At 40.2% G+C, this 19187-nt stretch overlaps 1 protein-coding gene across 5 annotated transcripts in view; it reads right to left on the minus strand.

The window, feature by feature from the left end:
- The window catches only part of Hpse2 (heparanase 2), a 601936-nt gene that overhangs the window by 141052 nt on the left and 441697 nt on the right, over nt 1–19187 (minus strand). For 4 of the 5 annotated variants that reach the window (XM_006527214.4, XM_011247295.1, NM_001081257.2 and 1 more), the window contains one exon: nt 3969–4062. In XM_006527214.4, the coding sequence (XP_006527277.1) occupies nt 3969–4062 (94 nt within the window). Of the gene's footprint in view, nt 1–3968; nt 4063–19187 lie in introns of those variants that run through there. The other variant, XM_011247296.3, reaches the window with a different exon arrangement.

Genomic DNA, 19187 nt, shown 5'->3' on the forward strand with positions numbered 1-19187 from the left:
CCTCACACATCTACCAATGGCCCCTAATAGTAGCCTAAGAAAGCCTGCATCCGAGGGACCCTTTCCTTTAGGTGCTACTTGCTCAGGAAGACTTCCCATGGCTTCTCCCCCTTTATACTATAAGGTAGGTAAATGCCACGTGGGTTCTCATTACACGCTATTGGAACCATCACTGCCTGTTACTACCAACATGCTTCATCGACTGCTTTGCATAGAGGACTGACATCATGTTAGCTTTGCTTACTATTGTGTTCTCAGAAGTCTGGAAAGTACTACAAATGGCCAGTTGATAAATGAATGGAGAAAGTATAGAGAGGAAGGAGGAAGAAATTAACTTTTCAAATACCCAGGAAGCCAACTGTAGTTTATTTAATATTCAAAGTGCAATCATATGGACAATACTTTTGGAAATGCTTTCCTCCTGACTGGGATTTCACCAACTCTTTCCTGTGCTTATTGAATTGCTGAAAATAATATAAAAAGTGTTATTTCCTCCTCTGATTCCTCTAGGAGATGAAGACACAAATCACAGAGTCCAAATGACTTGAGCCAAAGTGGTTCTTCTTGGTTCTTATGTCACTGTTTTGGAGTCAGCCCAGCTCTCCACACTATACCATCTGCGCTGTGTCCTAAATGTCTCTCACATTTCCCATTTGACCTGTCTCTGCATTGTGAGATTCTCAACTCTTCCCTATGACTCATCTCCCAATACTGAGATGATTATCCTTGTTCTAATGGAAAGGGGTACATAGCTCATCCAAAGGTGGGGGTGTCCAGACATTTCACTGATTTCCAAAAGTATCATATAGATTTTCATCTAGCATGATAATTCACTGACTGCTGAGAAAACGGACTTCTTCTCTAAATGGCAGTCCAAATTTGGAAACCACAGCTGCTTTTAGCAATTGAGTCATTGCCTTTCAGGTGCCAAAAATATCACCTATTATATTCTCCAGGGTTCAAAGTAAGGGGAACAAGAAAAAAAGGCAAAGAACGAATGAAGAATAAAGGTATTATGGAACATTTCTAGTCACAAAAATTATTAAAGTAACTATAATAACTAACAATATAACAGTAATAATGACTGGTGCTCATATGAATTAATACAACCTCTGTGTGTAGCCGCCTTAATTTCCTTAAAGAGAGGAGAATGTAGAATTTTTAGCATCTTCACTTTATAGGTAAAAAAATAAAGTCTTAGATATCCTGGTTCTCAGCCCCACCTAAGTTGAAAGCTGGCAGCTGTTCTCACCAACACTAGCAGAGTGAAAATGCTTCTAACAATCCTGCATGACAATTCTGATGCACCCAGCCATAAACTCTTCCAGCTAACAGTTTCAGTCACCATGGAGCAGGCAAACCATCCTGACTGAGCTCTGTGCAAATTCCAACTTATATGTCCCATCACTTAATAAATGCTGCTTTGGAGCGATTGGTTGCACAGCCACAGAGAACCGGGAACAAGGACCATGAACTGAAAGGACCGCTGGGCATGTTATGTTTGTGATGGCCAAAAGGCCTGATCCAGGAGGCTTTTACTTATAGGTCATCTCTCTTGGGGTTTCCAAGGTTCCTTCCTGAAGTGGGAGACCACTTTAAGGGCAACAGGTACATTTTAAAAGGTTTGAATCTCAACTTTCCCCTTTCATTATATTTCTGGGACCCTATATAAAACAAGAAGTAAACTTTGCTCCTTCTTTAGCTTTTGGAAGTTCTGTGATGGTCAAGGACTATGCAGTGGTAGAGGGTGAGAGGGAGAGAGAATTCCTTCGCCCTTCTTTTACCTTCGACTCACCTGCTATACTTAAGTAATAAGATGCATACAGTTAGGACTGTTTCTCTTGGCACAATGCTACTAACAACAATTCTTTAATCAGGTTCAAAGCTAAAAGAGCCCAAAACAAAGGGACTTGAGGATTTTTCATATTGTTGCAATAAAAGCACTTAGAAGGCACTCTGAAGCATAAATATCTACATATTTATAGAGTGAGAGAATAACTTAAAAGTAAATGAGTAAAAGAAAATTCCTTCTAGGGTCCTTCTAGGGAGCAACACTTTAATTAGCAGAGTGAGTCTAGAAGAATTGCAGTACTCCGTAGGGTGATTTCTGTTTGTTGTTGAGGCAGGGTCTCATCATCGGAGTTGGCTTCCAGCTCCTGCTCCTCTTGCCTCAGCCTCCCAGGGGCTAGGCTGCAGGCATGCAGCACCACGGCAGCATTAGGTGTTGTCTTCTGCACAGGCAACACGTTCAAACCTATCCAGATAGTAAAACTCAGACTGAATTCCCTGAGGCCACATTTTATTCTATTTTGTGTCTCCAGGATTTGGCACTTTGCCTGGTGCCAGTAATACTTCCCCTTAACTGTTGTCAAACAGACTGGGAGAAATATTTCAGATCATTTAGATCTTCTTGCCTAATAGAAGTCAGTGAGAGAGAAAGGTTCTGGCCAGTGTACCTGGTCCCAAAGTGATTACACTGGGATGCAGAAATCCAGAAGTTTTGAGTATTCTCAGGCTCGAACGCTCTCCAAGAATGCCTGAACTCGGAGGGTGTGGTGTTTGGATATGACATTAGGGCGAGAGGATAAGGATGCTCAGACCTCCTCTTTCGTTCTCAATGGTGCTTCTCTATGATGGCTTCAAAGAGAAGTTTCTTTCAGAGGTAGTTTTGAACATGAACCATTCATTCATTCATTCATTCATTCATTCACATGATTTAGCTTCCTCTTCCTTTTTTACAGAATTCAGCCATTGCATGGATATGGACCAAAGTCATTTGCTCTCAAACCCAGCGCATCAATGAGCGTGAGCGACGAGGGTCTCCTTAACCAGCCCTCCACGTAAGCCCCCAGGAAAAGAAAACAAGCTAACTTGCCATTTCTTCACTAAACTACTTAGAATTAACTGCTAAAATATTTTTTCAGTAAAATAAAGAAACCCTCTAAATAAAAATAAGAGTTTTACTTGATTTTACAAGTAGGGCAAAGTTGGAAGTATGAAGAGAAAAAAAAATCTGTTTTTTGAAACAAACCTTTAATATGATTCCCATGTGGAGTTTTTAATTCTTTGAATTGTACTTTTTGTTTTAATTAATTTATAATAATTGTACATATTTATAGGATACTGTGTACTATTTCAGTTATATAATGAAGATTTTCATGTCCTCATTATTTCTTTACATTTAGAGCCTCTGAACTCTCTTCTAGTTACTGATAAACTATCTTACTATGAACAGTTACCTTATCATGCTGGAGATATGAACATACTTCCACCACCTCACTGTGTTATTATGGTACCTGTTATCCAAATTTGCTATTTTTCCCTCTCTCCTCTTCTAGTGTCTGCTATTTTCTAGTTTGCATGAATTATTTTACCTCTTGCATAGGGAACACACAGTATTTGTCTTCTCAGTCTGGCTTATTCTAGTCAACATCATGACCTCCAGCTCCAATCATTTTTCTGAGAATGACAGGGTTTCATTCTTTGATGCATAGTGATTGGTATGCTGTTTCTTTATTTGTCCATTGACAGACACCTTGGTTGCTTCTGAAACTCAGTTATTTTCAACAACACTGTAGGAGGCATGGGAGTGCAAGTAGCTCTTTGATATGATAACTGTTTCCTTTGGATGCCTGGGCCATGTACAGCTCTATTTCTGGGTTTTGAAACACTTCTGAGCTATTCCCCATGATTACACTACTTCTATTTCCATCAACAGTGCGCAAGAGCTACACACAACTTGACATCATCAGTTAGAACGGCTCTAGATCTTGATGTGACAAACACAAATCCTTCTAACTGTGAAAAACCATGATCCACAATCACCACTGAAAGAGGGTGATGCTGGTCATGCCCAGCGGGACACTTTTCCTACCCTGGTTCTCACAGCACTAAATTCCAGCTGAGACTCTGTGACCTTCTCCTTGTCTTTGTTCCAAACACACCAACTCGCAGGTAATTTTACTCACTTTCTGAATTTTCCTAATCTGGTCAGAGAGTGTATCTAACAGACGAGTTTTCAGGAAGTCCATCACCTTGACCACCCGGCCATCAATGTAGCAACTGGAATAGAAATAAAATAAAGAGTCAGATACAATCTTGAACAGGGGACTAGAAGTACACTTCTCTTAGCACAAGTCTCTGTTCCTTGAGGCAAGATTGGCCCTGATAGTTTTGACTGTTGATACTTGCAAAGCACATAATATACTTTGTATCTTCTCATTTCCATTTGTCAGCTGTTGTGACTTTTTTCAGACTTGCTTAGGTAAAATCCCATTTCCTGCTTTCTGGGAAATGACAGAAAACCCATAATCTAAACTGGTCAATAGAGAAAAACGTCTTTTTTCCTTGGTAAAGCGACTTAGCTTTCAATCTCAAGGCTGCCTCTATCTTTACCTTAAAGCAATATAAGCATGGGAGAGTTTCAAAGGAATACCCAAACAGTTGCTAGGTTTCCACTTTAAATAAGAAGAGAGATTCTGCAAAATTCTGATGCAGTGCGGTAAGAGTCTCAAGTGTGTCCAGAAAGCCTGCTTCCCTGGTAACTCACTGTAGCCGAGTTCCCCTCCATCACTGGGATGAATGAATGAGTGAATGCAGGAACACTGAAACCCACAGATTAGCCCAAAGCGCTCTCCTGAACTAAATGGCTGTGGCTCCTTTGATTTGCTTTCAGTCTGGTTTTCATTAGAAGCTTAAGGGAATCATCAAGTTGCACTGACACTATGTTGTGAACATTTGGCAAAAACAGGCCCATCCCATTTTATGTGGCCCTCCTTCCTGAGCAGACAGTGGCTTCAGGTTAGGTTTCCTTCAGTACCTCGAATCTACCCTCGCCTTCCACTGCAAAATCTGAACTAAATAAATTTTTAAATGCTTACGATTCTCAGATGCCTAGCCTAATCTACTAAAAGCTTATTGGTTAATAACTAATGATAGATTTTCTTTCATTTGAAATAAAATATCTATTAATTAGAACACACAGACCTATATGAAAATTCTTAATGTTAAACCTCCATGCCAACACATGTCGGATTGGATGCTCGGGTTTAAAATCCTTTATTATAAACAGGTGCTCTGATAGAAGTAAGGGATGGGGGCAGGTCTTACTCAGCCTCCTGTTGGCATCTCTCACCACCATAAGACATTTCCAAAGAACCCAATGTTTAAATATGTTAAAAAAAGATGTGCTTTTAGAGGCATCTGAGTATAGATTCATGATTTGGTGTTGGCTACTGATGGAATCTCATGTTTTCCTAATCCATACAGACCTCAGTTTTAGCATATTCAATTTTTGTCATCCATCTATCCATCTACCCATCCATCCATCCATCCATCCATCCATCCATCCATCCATCCATCTATCAATCATCTATCTACTAACCTACCTGCCCATCTATCGTTATCTAGCTTTTGTTTGCATGTTTGTTTTTAAGACAAAGGCTCATTTTGTAATATAGGCTAGCCTGGAACTCACTATGTAGCTCAGGCCATTCTTTTCCCCTTTTCTTTTATTCCCTTTTTTCAAGTTACATAGACCTTAGCATTAAAAGCCATAGTTCAATATGTTTCACTACTTACTACCCAGGTGATATCAGACCCCTACCCCCTTTTCCAAGTTGGCATAAAAATGAATGGGTTTAATTATACAATTTTCATACACACATATTTTTGGGAAATCCTGCTATTTAAGGTCACATTCTACCATGTCCCGATAGCTGCTCTGAGCTCTGTGCAAGATGGAAGACTCCCTTTTCCAGCAGGCTTCCTCTTCTCTGCCTGACCTTGTCTGAGGAGCCTGACCCCCACATCCTCTACTTGAACAAGGTCACATAGTCCTTGACAAATCTACAAGTTCAATTTCCTCTCTCCACATAAGAATCCACTCAGCAAGCACTGGGACTCCTGGAATGTCTCTCGATGCAAATGAGGCATTTCCAGTATGTTAACTCCAGCCAATGACTTACCTTCACCCTGAAAACCCCTTCCCACTCTCCAAGGCTCGTATATAGATAGCCCTTGTCAACCCTGAATAAAATGTAAATGCCCAAGCTGTATCACTGAAGATCATCTAAGAGAGCTGTTTCACAGAGTGCCGTTTTAAAAAAATCTGCAACACTAAAATCCTCAGAGATGGCCTTCTCTGCCCCTGTCCCACTCACTGCCAGGCCCCACCCACTGCAGACTCTGCTTTGTCAATCCATCCCCATGTGCAATGACACCTGGACACAGAACCACAATATACTTGGATTTCTCTTTCAATAAGATGGGTGTAAAAATTCATGCCTGGAGCCAGCAAGATGGCTCAGTGGGCCAAAGGTACTATGCATAAAAATCTGAAGATCTGAATCTGACCTATGGAACCGACCTCTGACTTCCACATGTGTGTGTCCTCCCTCCCATTCTTCTCTCTCACTCTCTCTCCCTCCATCTCTGTGTGTATCCGAGTCTGACTGTCTTTCTCTCTCATACACACAATTATACAATATAAATAAAAATGAAAATAGTAAGAATTCAAGCTTGTAATATTTTTATGAGGTTGCTACAGTGAACAAATAAAGAAAAATACTGGCCACAGAGCCCGTCTAGCACATAAAAGGTATCCAATAACCAAATACACTCTGTCAGGTTACTTAAAGGCCCAAGGTAGAAGAAACTTAAGGGAAAGGCTGTGGTTTGGGGTTGCAGGGGGAGCCTCTCTCCAGAAGAGAACACACCCACCCGCCGTGAGGTTTGAAGGAGGCTCACAGCAGTAAAGACAGACTCTGGGTGCCCTGCAGTGGGACAGAAGGACATGAGCTCCACAGTACTGTTTGCTCAGACTGAGGCTCTAGTTTCTGGACCCAGAAGGAGTACAGGCTTCCTTCACTCAGCAGAGGAAGGACTCCAATAGAAACTCTAACTCAAGCCTTCTACAGCCACTATTGACCCCATTTTTAACCTAACAAGCTGAATTTAATTATTCTCGGGTTTTCCTTGGCTACTCCTGAATACTGAGTTGGAGCAGGAAGAGCCACAAGCAGAGAAACTGGGATACAATTTACCTTGATGGTGCGGGTTAAGAAGTGATCTGGCTCACAAGGGAAGAGAGAAGTGCGAGTGAAAGGCTGGGATGAAGCACTTGTCCTTAGAGGTGACACCAAGGCATGGACTGAAGGCTGAGCATTAGCCCAAGAGAGAGGCTGCGCTGGAGAACATTATGCTGAGGACATTTAGGCATTAGAGTTGGGCCACAGCTTGCCAAGGGCGAGGGAGGATTCAGTTTGATAGATCAAACCTGCAGAACGTCAAGAAGGAACTCTATACCAGGTACTCAGGGGCAGGAAAATGGAGATGGGCAGTGCTGACACGGGGCTCTTCTTCAGCTTATGAGTCCTGGCTGAAGCAATGGTTATAGATGAAGTTGCTGCAAGTAAGGGAAGGTCCCAGAGATGCCAGACACCCTTTAAAGTGCTTCTCAAATGTGGCTCTGGGCATTGTCTGTACCTTTGACCCAACAAAGAGGCCCTGTCCCTGCCCTAAACAAAACAGCATCTTTCTAACAATACCAGTCTGAGTCTAATTTAAGTTAGACTGAGAATTTCAGCAATTTTCACTTGCAACTTCAATTCATTTTTGTATTAAACTATTAAATAGGAACTGTGGTCACTGAAATTTGGGATGTTACTGAAGAGAGTAAAAGGGGATCCGTTTACAAGAGAGTGAGCTGGATAAAACCAGTTCATTTAGACAGGAACTCACTCTAATCAAGTTTAGCTTGGAACAATTGACTATGCATCACAAGTTGGCTTCAACTCACAAACAGGCCTCCTACCTCAGCCTATTAGAGAAAGCTCTGCTTACAGAGAGGGCTTTGGTTCCAATAATACCGTGGTTCCATAGTGCCATAATTATGGGCCCAATATAATACACAGATACAGGTATAAAGAAAGTGAAGCAGCCTGTGCCCTCCATTTAGTGATAATAAATTGCTTACTTAATTATTCATTTACTTCTTACATATATAACTACAGGTCAACTCCCATGATACTCATTGCGAACAAATACTAGTAAAAGCCAGGCTAAGTGGCTACTAATGTTTCCAGTGATTTGGGGCAAATTTCTTCTTTGCTGTCCTTTGTCCTCAGAAGATAATGGTGATTCTTAGCTTCCCACCAGTTTCTACAAGAGATAATTAGTTTAGTAACGGCTGCAGAGGATTCTGAGACAGATAAATAAAACAGAAAGAAACTGGTGGTGTGAAAGCAAAGAAAGTCTTTAGTTAGAGAAACTCTGGGAAGCTTTATCTAATCCCAACAGTGTGATTTTAGAATCCCCTAAACATTGTTAAGTAAATCTTAGCTCTCCTCTGAGCTCTTATAAACCCTAACTTTGCTAAGGTCACACAAAGAAATGAACTCAGTTGATGGGTGACATCAGGAAGGAAATGTTGAAATAACCTTTTCATAACTACTGTAACATTTGAAACATTTGGGCATGATCAGTAGTCTGTCTTGCTTGATGGCAGCTACTGTCACTCTAGATTGGCCAACCACACCAAGCACGGCAGGAAGGCTGAGTAATCAAAGCAGAAGTATCCTCTCATTAATTTAGTCACCAATGTTCTTGTGCATTTATAAAATTTTTTTATTTGCTATATGATATACTTCATTTTATTTTTTAAAGCACTGCCTTGCTCTTATTAAAAGAGAAATAAATGCAGATTAAAAAAATAAGCACAAACAAAATAGAAGAATAAAATGAGCACTCACTTAAAAGGACACTTAGAATCACTGTTCACATTTTGATAAATATACTTCCAGAATTTTTCATAGTCAATGTACTGGAAATTTTTTACAATATACTAAAGTAAAATCTATTCTAGATCCTGTTGTACTAACATTTACATTTAGGTTTGTCCCAACTAAGACACCCAAGTCATCTCACAGACAGTGGTCAAAGCATCCCATTGTGATTTTTACTCTATCTTGACCATGTATGAATACCCTGCCACCCAGCCGCAGCACCAGTCTTTCCACCTATCTCCTTCCCAAAGCCTCAAGATTCAGGATTTTAGGATTGTGCTACAATTAGCTACTTATGCCCATTAGCTTCTTAAAACATTTAATGAGAGTTTGTTGGCCCCAGGGGCAGCTGGTTTTGTTTACCTGGCCCTTTACTTTAAGAGGAAAAGCCTTTGCCCCTTATTATCTGACCCCTTCTTTTATTTCAGGTAATTGCATTAGGGCTGGCTTCCCAATGCTCAGGAATTTCCGGCGCCTCCCCACCCCCCCAACCCCCCCCCCCCTGGATGCTTTCAAAAAGGAGGGGCAGTCTACTCAGAATTTAACACCCAGCCAGCTAACTGAGCAGGTAATTCCATAAAACTGAAGCTTTCCCCTCCAAAGGGGATTGAGGAGGGGGGGGGGAGCTTAAAAAAATCATTAAAACAACCCTGTCGACTTGTAAAACCTAGCCTGACACCTCGAAGGCCAACAGCGGAGAAAGCTGATTGGAGACTCCATGGAGCTGTATAACCCGCGCTTGCCCCTGCTCTGAGGGCCTCACTCCGGCTCCTGCTGGGCTGCTGCTCTTTGCGCTTGCTCTAGGGTTTGTTTCTGAGGCAGGGCCATTCTTCATCTTCCATGCAGTGCATCGAACTTCCTATCTTGTGTTTAAAATTACTTAGGGCAGAAAGCTTGAATGAAGTGAATACTATTCTAGGCAATCTAAATGCTTTTTTAAGCATTCTTAAACTTGTTTGAGTAATTCCATGCATGAGTTACCCAACAGACTAAAATATTACAGTTAATTTGAAAGAGTTTGTAACTATGAAAAACATAGCAAATTGGTACACGCAAGATTGGGGGTTATGGACCTCGCTCGAGCACACAAAGGATACACGAAGATATACTCAACAAAATGAGTGACTGTATGATTTAACCCACGGTGAGCCAAGGATGTGGATCTGAGACTACCATGTCTCAAGCTAAGCTCCATACGCCTCATCTGTCCCCCTCAGTTAACTCCTTGCAGATTTTGGATCCTGAGTCTGAAGTGTAGTATTTCCCCCATGTATCCAGAATTGTCTGTGGAGGGACACTATCTTGGCAGAGGCTCAAACAGCTGGACCTTGATCCCAGCACTGCTGGGGAGAGTTTGCAGGAAGCTGGGAAAGGAAAGGGTGGGAAAATCCTGCATACTTCAGCCATGGGAGTGGGCTCTGAAGAGGCCTCTAGGGATTCACAGAGTTACAGCAGGCAATGGCACTGAGCTTGGGGACAGGAATGCATCCAGGTGTTTTATGTCTGAAAACTGATTGTGGGGCCATCTTTGCAATGAGATCAAATGTACAAAATACAAAATTGGGCTCAAAAGTAAATATTTATACAGAATGACAAAATAAATTACAAGCTCCTAGAAACTTGAAAATCTTTCTTCTTTCTGTCTCTGTCCCCACTTCTTCCCCCATTTCCTCCAGTTCTCATTCTCCTGCTCTTTAGGAAATTAAACAAAAATGTATAAATGTATAAATAGAAACACTTCCTGATGGCACCCTTTAGACCATCTAACAATGCTCAATAACTCCTAGCAATCAAACCAAACCAAACCAAACCAAACCAAACAAAACAAAAACAAAAAACAAAAAAAACCCAACCAACCCAAAACCCCAAGGAAACAAACAAACAAAAAACAATTCCAGAAAGGGCCATAAGTTATTATCATTACCTTTTTGGTAAACTTAACAGTAGGGCATCAGTAGGAGAAATGGCAGAGCTAAAATGTCAGAACTTACCACCCACACAGTATATTTAAAAAGTCTCTTTATTCTTGAAATTGTGATGTATATACACAATGAAATGTAATCATTTCCTTGTGCTGGGTCCTGCATATTATAATACCAACCTGCTAGCTAATAGTGGTGCAGCTGTTACAGATGTAACTAATTGATCTCTGGTTGAAGAAGACAGCGTCTACCATGGAACTTGAAAAGAAATTGGAGAAGACACTAGAAGATGGATAGAACTTTCATGTTCATGGATTGGAATAATTAATGTTTTTTTTTTTTTTTACTTTTTTAATGGATATAACACCAAAACTAGTCTATAGATACAATGCAATCCCCATTAAAATTTCAATGACATTCTTTACACTAAAAAACAAAATTTTACAGAAAGCCACAAGATCTTGAATAGGTAAAAATAATTCTAAGCAAAAAGAATAATGTCAAAGCTATCAGAATATCTGAACTCAAATTATACTTTAGAACCATAGTGATAGACAACATGGTTCTGGTGCAAACACAGACATGCAGACAAATGAAAAAGCACACAGAAGACCTAACAGTAAACACATACAGTTATAGACACATACATTTTGACAAAGATGCCAAAATATACATTAGAGAAAAAGACAACCTCCTCAACAAAAACTGGATATTTACTTGCAGAAGAATAAAATTAGAAACTTATCACTCACTCTGAGCAAAATATCAATTCAAAACGGATCAAGAACTTTAATGTAAAGGTAAATTGGCTAGACAAGTGTAAAAAAATACCTTAAAATGAAAGCATGTGCTAAAACTTTCAGAAAAGGAAGTAACTCTAGGCACTAACTAGTCAGATTACATAAAAGTAAAAAGATTCTTCACAATAAAGGAAATAATTGCCAGAGCAAGTGGAGAGGGGTTTAATCTGCTGAATGCAAAGACCTACATGAGGCTGAGATAGAAACCACTGCTAGGGAACTTACTTTGCCAGCCTGAGGGCCTGAATTTGAATCCCCAGCACCCCACAGCCAGGCTGGGTGTAGTAGTACATGCTTGTAATATCAGGTGGTGGAGGAAGTAACGGGAAGGTCCCTGAGTGTGGGGAGCCGCCCTCACATTCGCTGTTACAAGATGGCGCTGACATCCTGTGTTCTAAGTGGTAAACAAATAATCTGCGCATGTGCCAAGGGTAGTTTTCCACCCCATGTGCTCTGCCTTCCCCGTGACGACAACTCGGCCGATGGGCTGCAGCCAATCAGGGAGTAATACGTCCTAGGCGGAGAATAATTCTCCTTAAAAAGGGACGGGGTTTCGCCATTCTCTCTCTTGCTTCTTGCTCCTAAAGATGTAAGCAATAAAGCTCTTGCGCTCTTGCGCTCTTGCGCTCTTGCACTCTTGCTCCTGAAGATGTAAGCAATAAAGTTTTGCCGCAGAAGATTCTGGTTTGCTGCGTCTTTCCTGGCCGGTCGAGAACGCGTGTAAGACCTGAGGCGTGCCGTAAGTGTGTCGTGGTAATTTGGTAAGCTCCTGGGTCAGGGAGAAATCTTGTCTCCAAAGATAAAGTGGTGAGAGACTGAGGAGCACACTCCACCTGGCCCCACAGACATGGCACACAGCACACACAGACTAAATAAACAATAACTACCAAAACTAACATGACCTTCCCCTGAAAACACCCTCCAGTCAATAGACTGAAGAACTGAGTTGCAATTCTTGAATCAAGAAATGACCAATAAATATCTTTAAAAGTCCTCTTAGCCATTAAGAAAAGCCAATAAAAATTGCTTTGAGATTCTATATCACCATAGTAGGAATGGCTAACGCCAAGGAAACAAAGGACAAAACAGGCTGAGGCGGATATAGGGAAAGAGGAATCTGTTTGTTGTTGAGAAGTATAAAGTCACTATTGAAACCACTTCAGATGCTCAAGAAGAACGAAGACCAAAGTGTGGACACTTTGCCCCTTCTTAGAATTGGGAACAAAACACCCATGGAAGGAGTTACAAAGACAAAGTTTGGAGCTGAGGCAAAAGGATGGACCTTCTAGAGACTGCCTTATCCAGGGATCCATCCCATAATCAGCCTCCAAACGCTGACACCATTGCATACACTAGCAAGATTTTGCTGAAAGGACCCTGATATAGCTGTCTCTTGTGAGATTATGTTCTAGCAAACACAGAAGTGGATGCTCACAGTCAGCTATTGGATGGATCACAGGGCCCCCAATGGAGGAACTAGAGAAAGTACCCAAGGAGCTAAAGGGAACTGCAACCCTATAGGTGGAACAACAATATGAACTAACCAGTACCCCGGAGCTCTTGTCTCTAGCTGCATATGTATCAGAAGATGGCCTAGTCGGCCATCAGTGGAAAGAGAGGCCCATTGGTCTTGCAAACTTTATATACCCCAGTACAGGGGAACGCCAGGGCCAAGAAGTGGGAGTGGATGGGTAGGGGAGTGGGGGGGGGGGAGTATGGGGAACTTTTGGAATAGCATTGGAAATGTAAATGAATGAGAAAAATACCTAATAAAAAAAAGAAAAAAAAGAAACCACTTCAGAGGGTCTTCCAAGAATTAAAAGGAGAACAAGCACACAACTCAGTTTCCCCGCTCCTAGACGTCCAGTGGGAAGACCCTGAGTTCTGCCATGGAGGTACTTTGTGTTACTGCTGTACGATTTATAATAGCCAAGAAATAGAGCCAGCTTGATGAATGGAGCAAAGATACACAGAATATATACGTTATAAAGAAAACGAAACCATGATATTTACCAGTGAGCAAAAAAAGCCAATACTGCATGTTTTCCCTTCTATAGGGTTCCTAGATCTTAATTTGTATGCATGCATTTGTAATTGTGTGTGTGTGTGTGTGTGTGTGTGTGTGATGCAAACAGAAAGACAGACATGAGAAGAGATGAGAAAAAGGAGATCTTGTTGGAGGGAAGGGGACAGGGAGTACAGGTAATCTGAGGTCAGAGGTCGCAGGAAGTGACCCAACAGGAGGACATTCAGACAGAACACAGGAGGGCAGCTGGGAGGCCAGTGGGAAGTAGGCAGTATGGAAATGCCATACTGAAACCCATTACTTTGTATGCCAACTTAAAAAAATAAAAACAAACCACAAAACAAAATGAGCATATATGTAACCTCTCCATATTCATGTGCTGTTAGATAAATTAAAGTTATGTGACTTACATGATATTTCAAGCATGCAAGCAATACTATATGGTTTATGGGTTCTCATGTACATAGTAAAAATATTGCAGTGTGTGCTAGGAGCATGCAATTAGAAATTATTCAGTTGTATGTCTGGGAAAATAATTTGGCTAAGCTGGGAACCAAGTGTGCTTCATGTTTATATTTAAATGTTCTGTTTCACATGGAATATCACAAGGGGAACAAAAATAGCATGAAGCTTATTGTAAATGGTGGATAGGTATAAAATATATATATAATTCTGCTTCCAGTTTTTATATTTTATTTTATTAAGGCTCCTGTAACAGTATTTATGTAGTTAAATTATCCTTTCTGCTCAGGAAAAGAGTCAATAATAAATTCTCTTTGAGACAATGTACATACAAGAACTTTTTAAAACAACAAAAATAAGCAAAAACATGCTGGCCAAAATAGGTAGAAACTATTTGGGAAAAAAGGTCCATGTGTGAAGGTAGAAAGGTGGATGGACAACACATGCCAAGAGTGTTCGTGTGGTCCTCTCTGGGAGGCTGCATGGGACTGGACCTCACGGAGCTGATGAAGCTAAGAGCAGGAACATCAGTTTTCATTCAGTTAAAATGTAGCAGGATCATTACTGAAGCCATCTCAGTTAGCAAGTGGGGCCTTGGGTAACTGAATGAAGACAGGCCATGCTGTGCCGGATGAGCATGCTGCAGTTTGGTGGGTGGGATGATAGTCATGGCTTTGAGTAGGAAGGGGGTGATCCTGGAGGGGTTCTTGACAGTTTCTCACTGCACATTTACTCTCTGAGTGTAATGACAGGAAGGGGATAAAGCCGATACCTGGTATTTCTTTTCACACTTGTGTTTTTTTCTATCTTAGAACTGGAAGAGCTATAGGATTTCGAGGGCCTTCTCGTCTCCAGGCATTGCAGACTCTGAGATAAACTTGTTGACTTGTTATAAAGCGCATTCCAAAGTTTCCTTCACATACTTCTAAAGAAAAAACTCTAAGCTCTACTTCTACTTCTAGTCCACCACCATTCAAAAGGCAGATGTTAGCAAGTACCATAGACCCCCTTGGTCACAGCAAAGCCCTTGGTAAAGGGAGCCTGAAGACATTGCCACTTTGTGCTTCCTTATAGTGAATGGTGTTATAGCCAAAGAGTTCTTAACAACGCTACTCTTGGGTTGTGCCATCAGACACCCCGAATATTCTTCCCAAATAACCCCTCTCTCTCTCCTGTGCGGATGGGATCCACTGTGCTTTGTAGGCACCTTTCCATGCATAGTTTCACTGATCCTTAGAACTTCCCCAAATGAGGGTCTGCTCTTCAGTCCTTTCCAGATGAGAAAGCTAAACTGTAAGTTAAGAGCCAAATGGACTGGCACTAGAGGCTGGGCTTATCTCAGGACCCCCAGCTTGAATTCCTCGGCCTCCTCTCTCCAAGACACAGCCCTCCTGCCAGGTTGTGTGATTCTGTCTGGCACAGAACACACTGGAACAAAAGTCAGTAGCACAGGATGAGATGCAGGAAAGGCACTGAGGGTAATGGAAAGGATCCTATCCTTCAAAGGAAGGGAAACAAAAGACATGGTGGCAGTGACGTCACACAGGATCCTAGTTTAGAAGAGCAAACCATGGTTTCAGGGTTTCCAAATCCCCATTTAATTTTAGTTTGCAGAGAGCTAATAGATTCACATGGCTCAAAATAAAGGAAAAGCGTATATGGTGAGAAGTTTCCCTTCTACCTCTCGCTTTGTGATCTCATTTCTCCCTTTTAATGCAAGAAATGTTGGCAGTTTTTGTATTTTGGTGATTTTAAATACACATGCAAGCAGACACTTGTGACACTCTGTGACTAGTCCCACCTCTGATTGAATTAGTACACAAGTTCTTCCTATCTTGTGAAATTACATTAGCATTCTATTACATGAATATACTATGGATTTATTTAGCAAATCCTCTATTACCAAAACCCTTTAGTTAAAGTCTGTTGTTACAAACAAAGCTGAACCAAGTAACACTGCAATGCATGCCAGTATGAGTTCTCACTCTCACAGCCCAGGGTGAGTCAGTTGGTGTTCTCAGCTTTTAGAAACATGAGTCAGAATTGGAATCAGCAGCAGGGTAGCACTTCTCCAAGATTGAATTTTGATTGTAGGGTGGAAATGGTTTAAACTGTTTGGAATCTGGACCTCTTTTAAAGGTATAACTGGTGAGATATGATGGTGGCTTATCAAATAGTAGGATATGAGCAAGTTCTATATACAGAGTAAACAAAGGAAACTATAAATAATGAAATATAATGAATGACTATGAAGACACAGAAAAAGACCAAAAAATTAACTGCAATCAACACATTTAAATATTAACAAACCAACAACAAAAACAAGCTAGCTGAATGTATTACGAAACAGAATCTATCTTTCTGTTGTCTATTAGAAATCTATCTTATGTTTAAAGATATGCAGCACCTTAAAGTGAACGGATGAAAAGAATATCCCAAATCAATCAGATCAGGAAACAAGCAGGCACTGACATCCTAGTATCCGTCAAAAGAGCCTTCAAACTAATCAGGAGAGATAAAGACAAGCCTTCATTCTAATCAGGGTATCAAGAAATTATCACAATACTAAGCATACAGGCACCAAACTCTGGCAACTCTATGTCTTAAAAAGTGTACTCATGGAATTAAAGACATGGGTTAACATAAACCCTAGAGTAGGAGGGGAATTCACCACCCTACTTGCTCCAATAGATAGGTCATCTAGACAAAAGCTTAAGCGAAATCTCAGAATTAAGTGACAACTTACATCAGATGGACCAACTGATATCTATAGAATATTTCACCCAAATGCCAAAGAATTAAAATTCTCTTCATACTCAGCAGTACATGGAAAGTTTTCTAAAACTGACCTCATGTTAGACAAAACTAGCCTTAATAAATACACAAAATCAAAATAATTCCATGTATCATATCTGAATATTATGCAAATAAAATTAAAATCAACAGCAAACAGAATTCTAGTAAGTATATAAGCTTATGGGGATAAACAGCTCATTACTGAATGATGAGTCAAAGGAGAAACAAACAAACAAACAAACAAAAAGCCAAAGTGTTCTTGGAACAAAATAAAAATGAAAACCCAACACTGCACCCCTGACACATTAGAAGCAGTCAGACGAGGGAAGTTTAAAGGTCTAAGCGCCAATAATGAAAATCAGAAAGAGGACAAATAATGACTTGATGATGAAAAGGAAATCCAAGCCCAGCCCATTGCAAGAGGCAATAATAAAAACCATAGCAGAAATTAATGAAATAAAGCAAACAGAACAATTGAAAGAAGCAAGGAGTCTCAGGGCCAGTTCTTGGAGACTATAAACAAAATGGACAGACCCTTGGCCCAGCTAACCAAAAGAAAGAAAGAAATGATCCAAACTAACCCAATCAGAAACCAATAGGAAAAACATTACAATAGACACCAAAGAAATTCAGAATATTATAAGGGAATAGTTAAAAACCTGTCCTAGAATAATTTAGAAACTCTAAGAGAAATGGACGAATTTCTTGCTTCATTCTAACTAATGAAGTTAAGCCACGAAGAGATCAGCAACCTAAACAGATCTGTAACAAAGGAGAGCAAACACTAATGAAAAGCCTTCTGACGAAATGAAGGCCCAGATGAATTCACAGCAGAATTCTATCAGACTTTCAAAGAACTACAATCAACACTTCTTAAATCTGTCATAAAAAAGATACAACAATAACAACAAATCTACAGACTAATATTCCAAATGAATATAGATATAAAAATCCTCAATAAAATGCTAGCAAAAATAATACAGGCACATATCAAGATCAAGTTGCCTTGATCCCAGAAACTCAAGGCTGGTTAAATATATGTAAGTCAGTAAATATAATACTATATAAATTGACTTAAATACAAAAATCACATGATCATTTAATAGCTGCAGCAAAAGCTCCTTACAAAACCCATTGTGCTTTCATGATAAAGTTGTAGAGAGCAGAACTGGAGAAAACATACTTAAGGCTCCAGAGTTACGTAGGAAAGGCTATAAATCTTAAAACGGACAGTAAGGTACGATATTTGTTAGACTTTAAAGTATCTCCTCTGAGTGTTTTTCAGGGTCCCACATGCACTTTCCGTTGTGATCAGGAAAGCTATCTTATTAGCAACCTTTACTTTCACTGTTCTGTCCCTACAATGAAACCTTAAGATACATCCTATTTTCAGCGGCTGGTGTTTGGTGTTAAGCTGAAGCTAATGAAGATCCCTTTTTCATGGGTGGTCATTAGATATGCAGGTGGGTTAACCCTTAACATACTACTCTTATTCTATTAGTGAGACACATTCAGTATAGCTTCTTGGAATGTCAAAACTGAATATGAACGGGAGTGATAGGAAAGCAATTATCAATTATTGAAAAGAATTGCAAACTGCACTGTGACTGAGAACTCAGTGGCTCTTGACAGTCTGTTCACCAAATATTAGATATATAGGTTTTGCATTCTTTTCTGTTCATTAACATTTCTACTATAACAGGACTAAGAAAATGCTTGTCCATAGGTGTTTCCAGAAGTTCTGGGAAGGAAACTGTGCCATTCAGTAACATTCCATGAATCTCTGAGTAGAGGATTCATAAAAACTAGGTAGATCATGATATTATATACTGTTTCTTTTCCTATGTCTTGAACCCAAACTCAAGTAAATAGTAGTCCCAGGAAAAAAATACATGACTTAGAAAAAGTTAGCTTGCATGCAGCTGTGTTTTTCTGTGTGCCACCCCAATTCTTTCAATAGTGATTTTTTAAAAGCATGAATCACATATAAAATATTGACCAAAGCAATGAAGAATGGTCTAAGAAAGATTCTTTTTTTGTCCCAATACCCACGTCTTTCTTGTCTCTCTTATTATAAACAAATGGATTTATAATTTTATGGAGGCTTTCTATACTCTATGTAAAATGCATTTTGAGAAAGAGTACTTGGGAGTCAGCTTAGCAATGTGTAGTATGAGAGCAGGAAGAAGGATGCTCAATCTTGGTTCTCAACTCAGGGTTCTTATAAACCCAAAAGGAATCACTGAGGTCTCGGCTACTGTGATAGCGAGATACAGATCTGGGAAATGGCTTACATCCTCAAGTTGTTTCTTGTGACTTCTGAAGTTTGTAGCTGTTCATTCTTTAGGCTGAATGTCAAGTTGATTTCCTTGACATTGAAAGTGCTGCTGGTGGTGAT

Source organism: Mus musculus, chromosome 19 (assembly GCF_000001635.26).
Source record: "Mus musculus strain C57BL/6J chromosome 19, GRCm38.p6 C57BL/6J".
Taxonomy (NCBI): domain Eukaryota; kingdom Metazoa; phylum Chordata; class Mammalia; order Rodentia; family Muridae; genus Mus; species Mus musculus.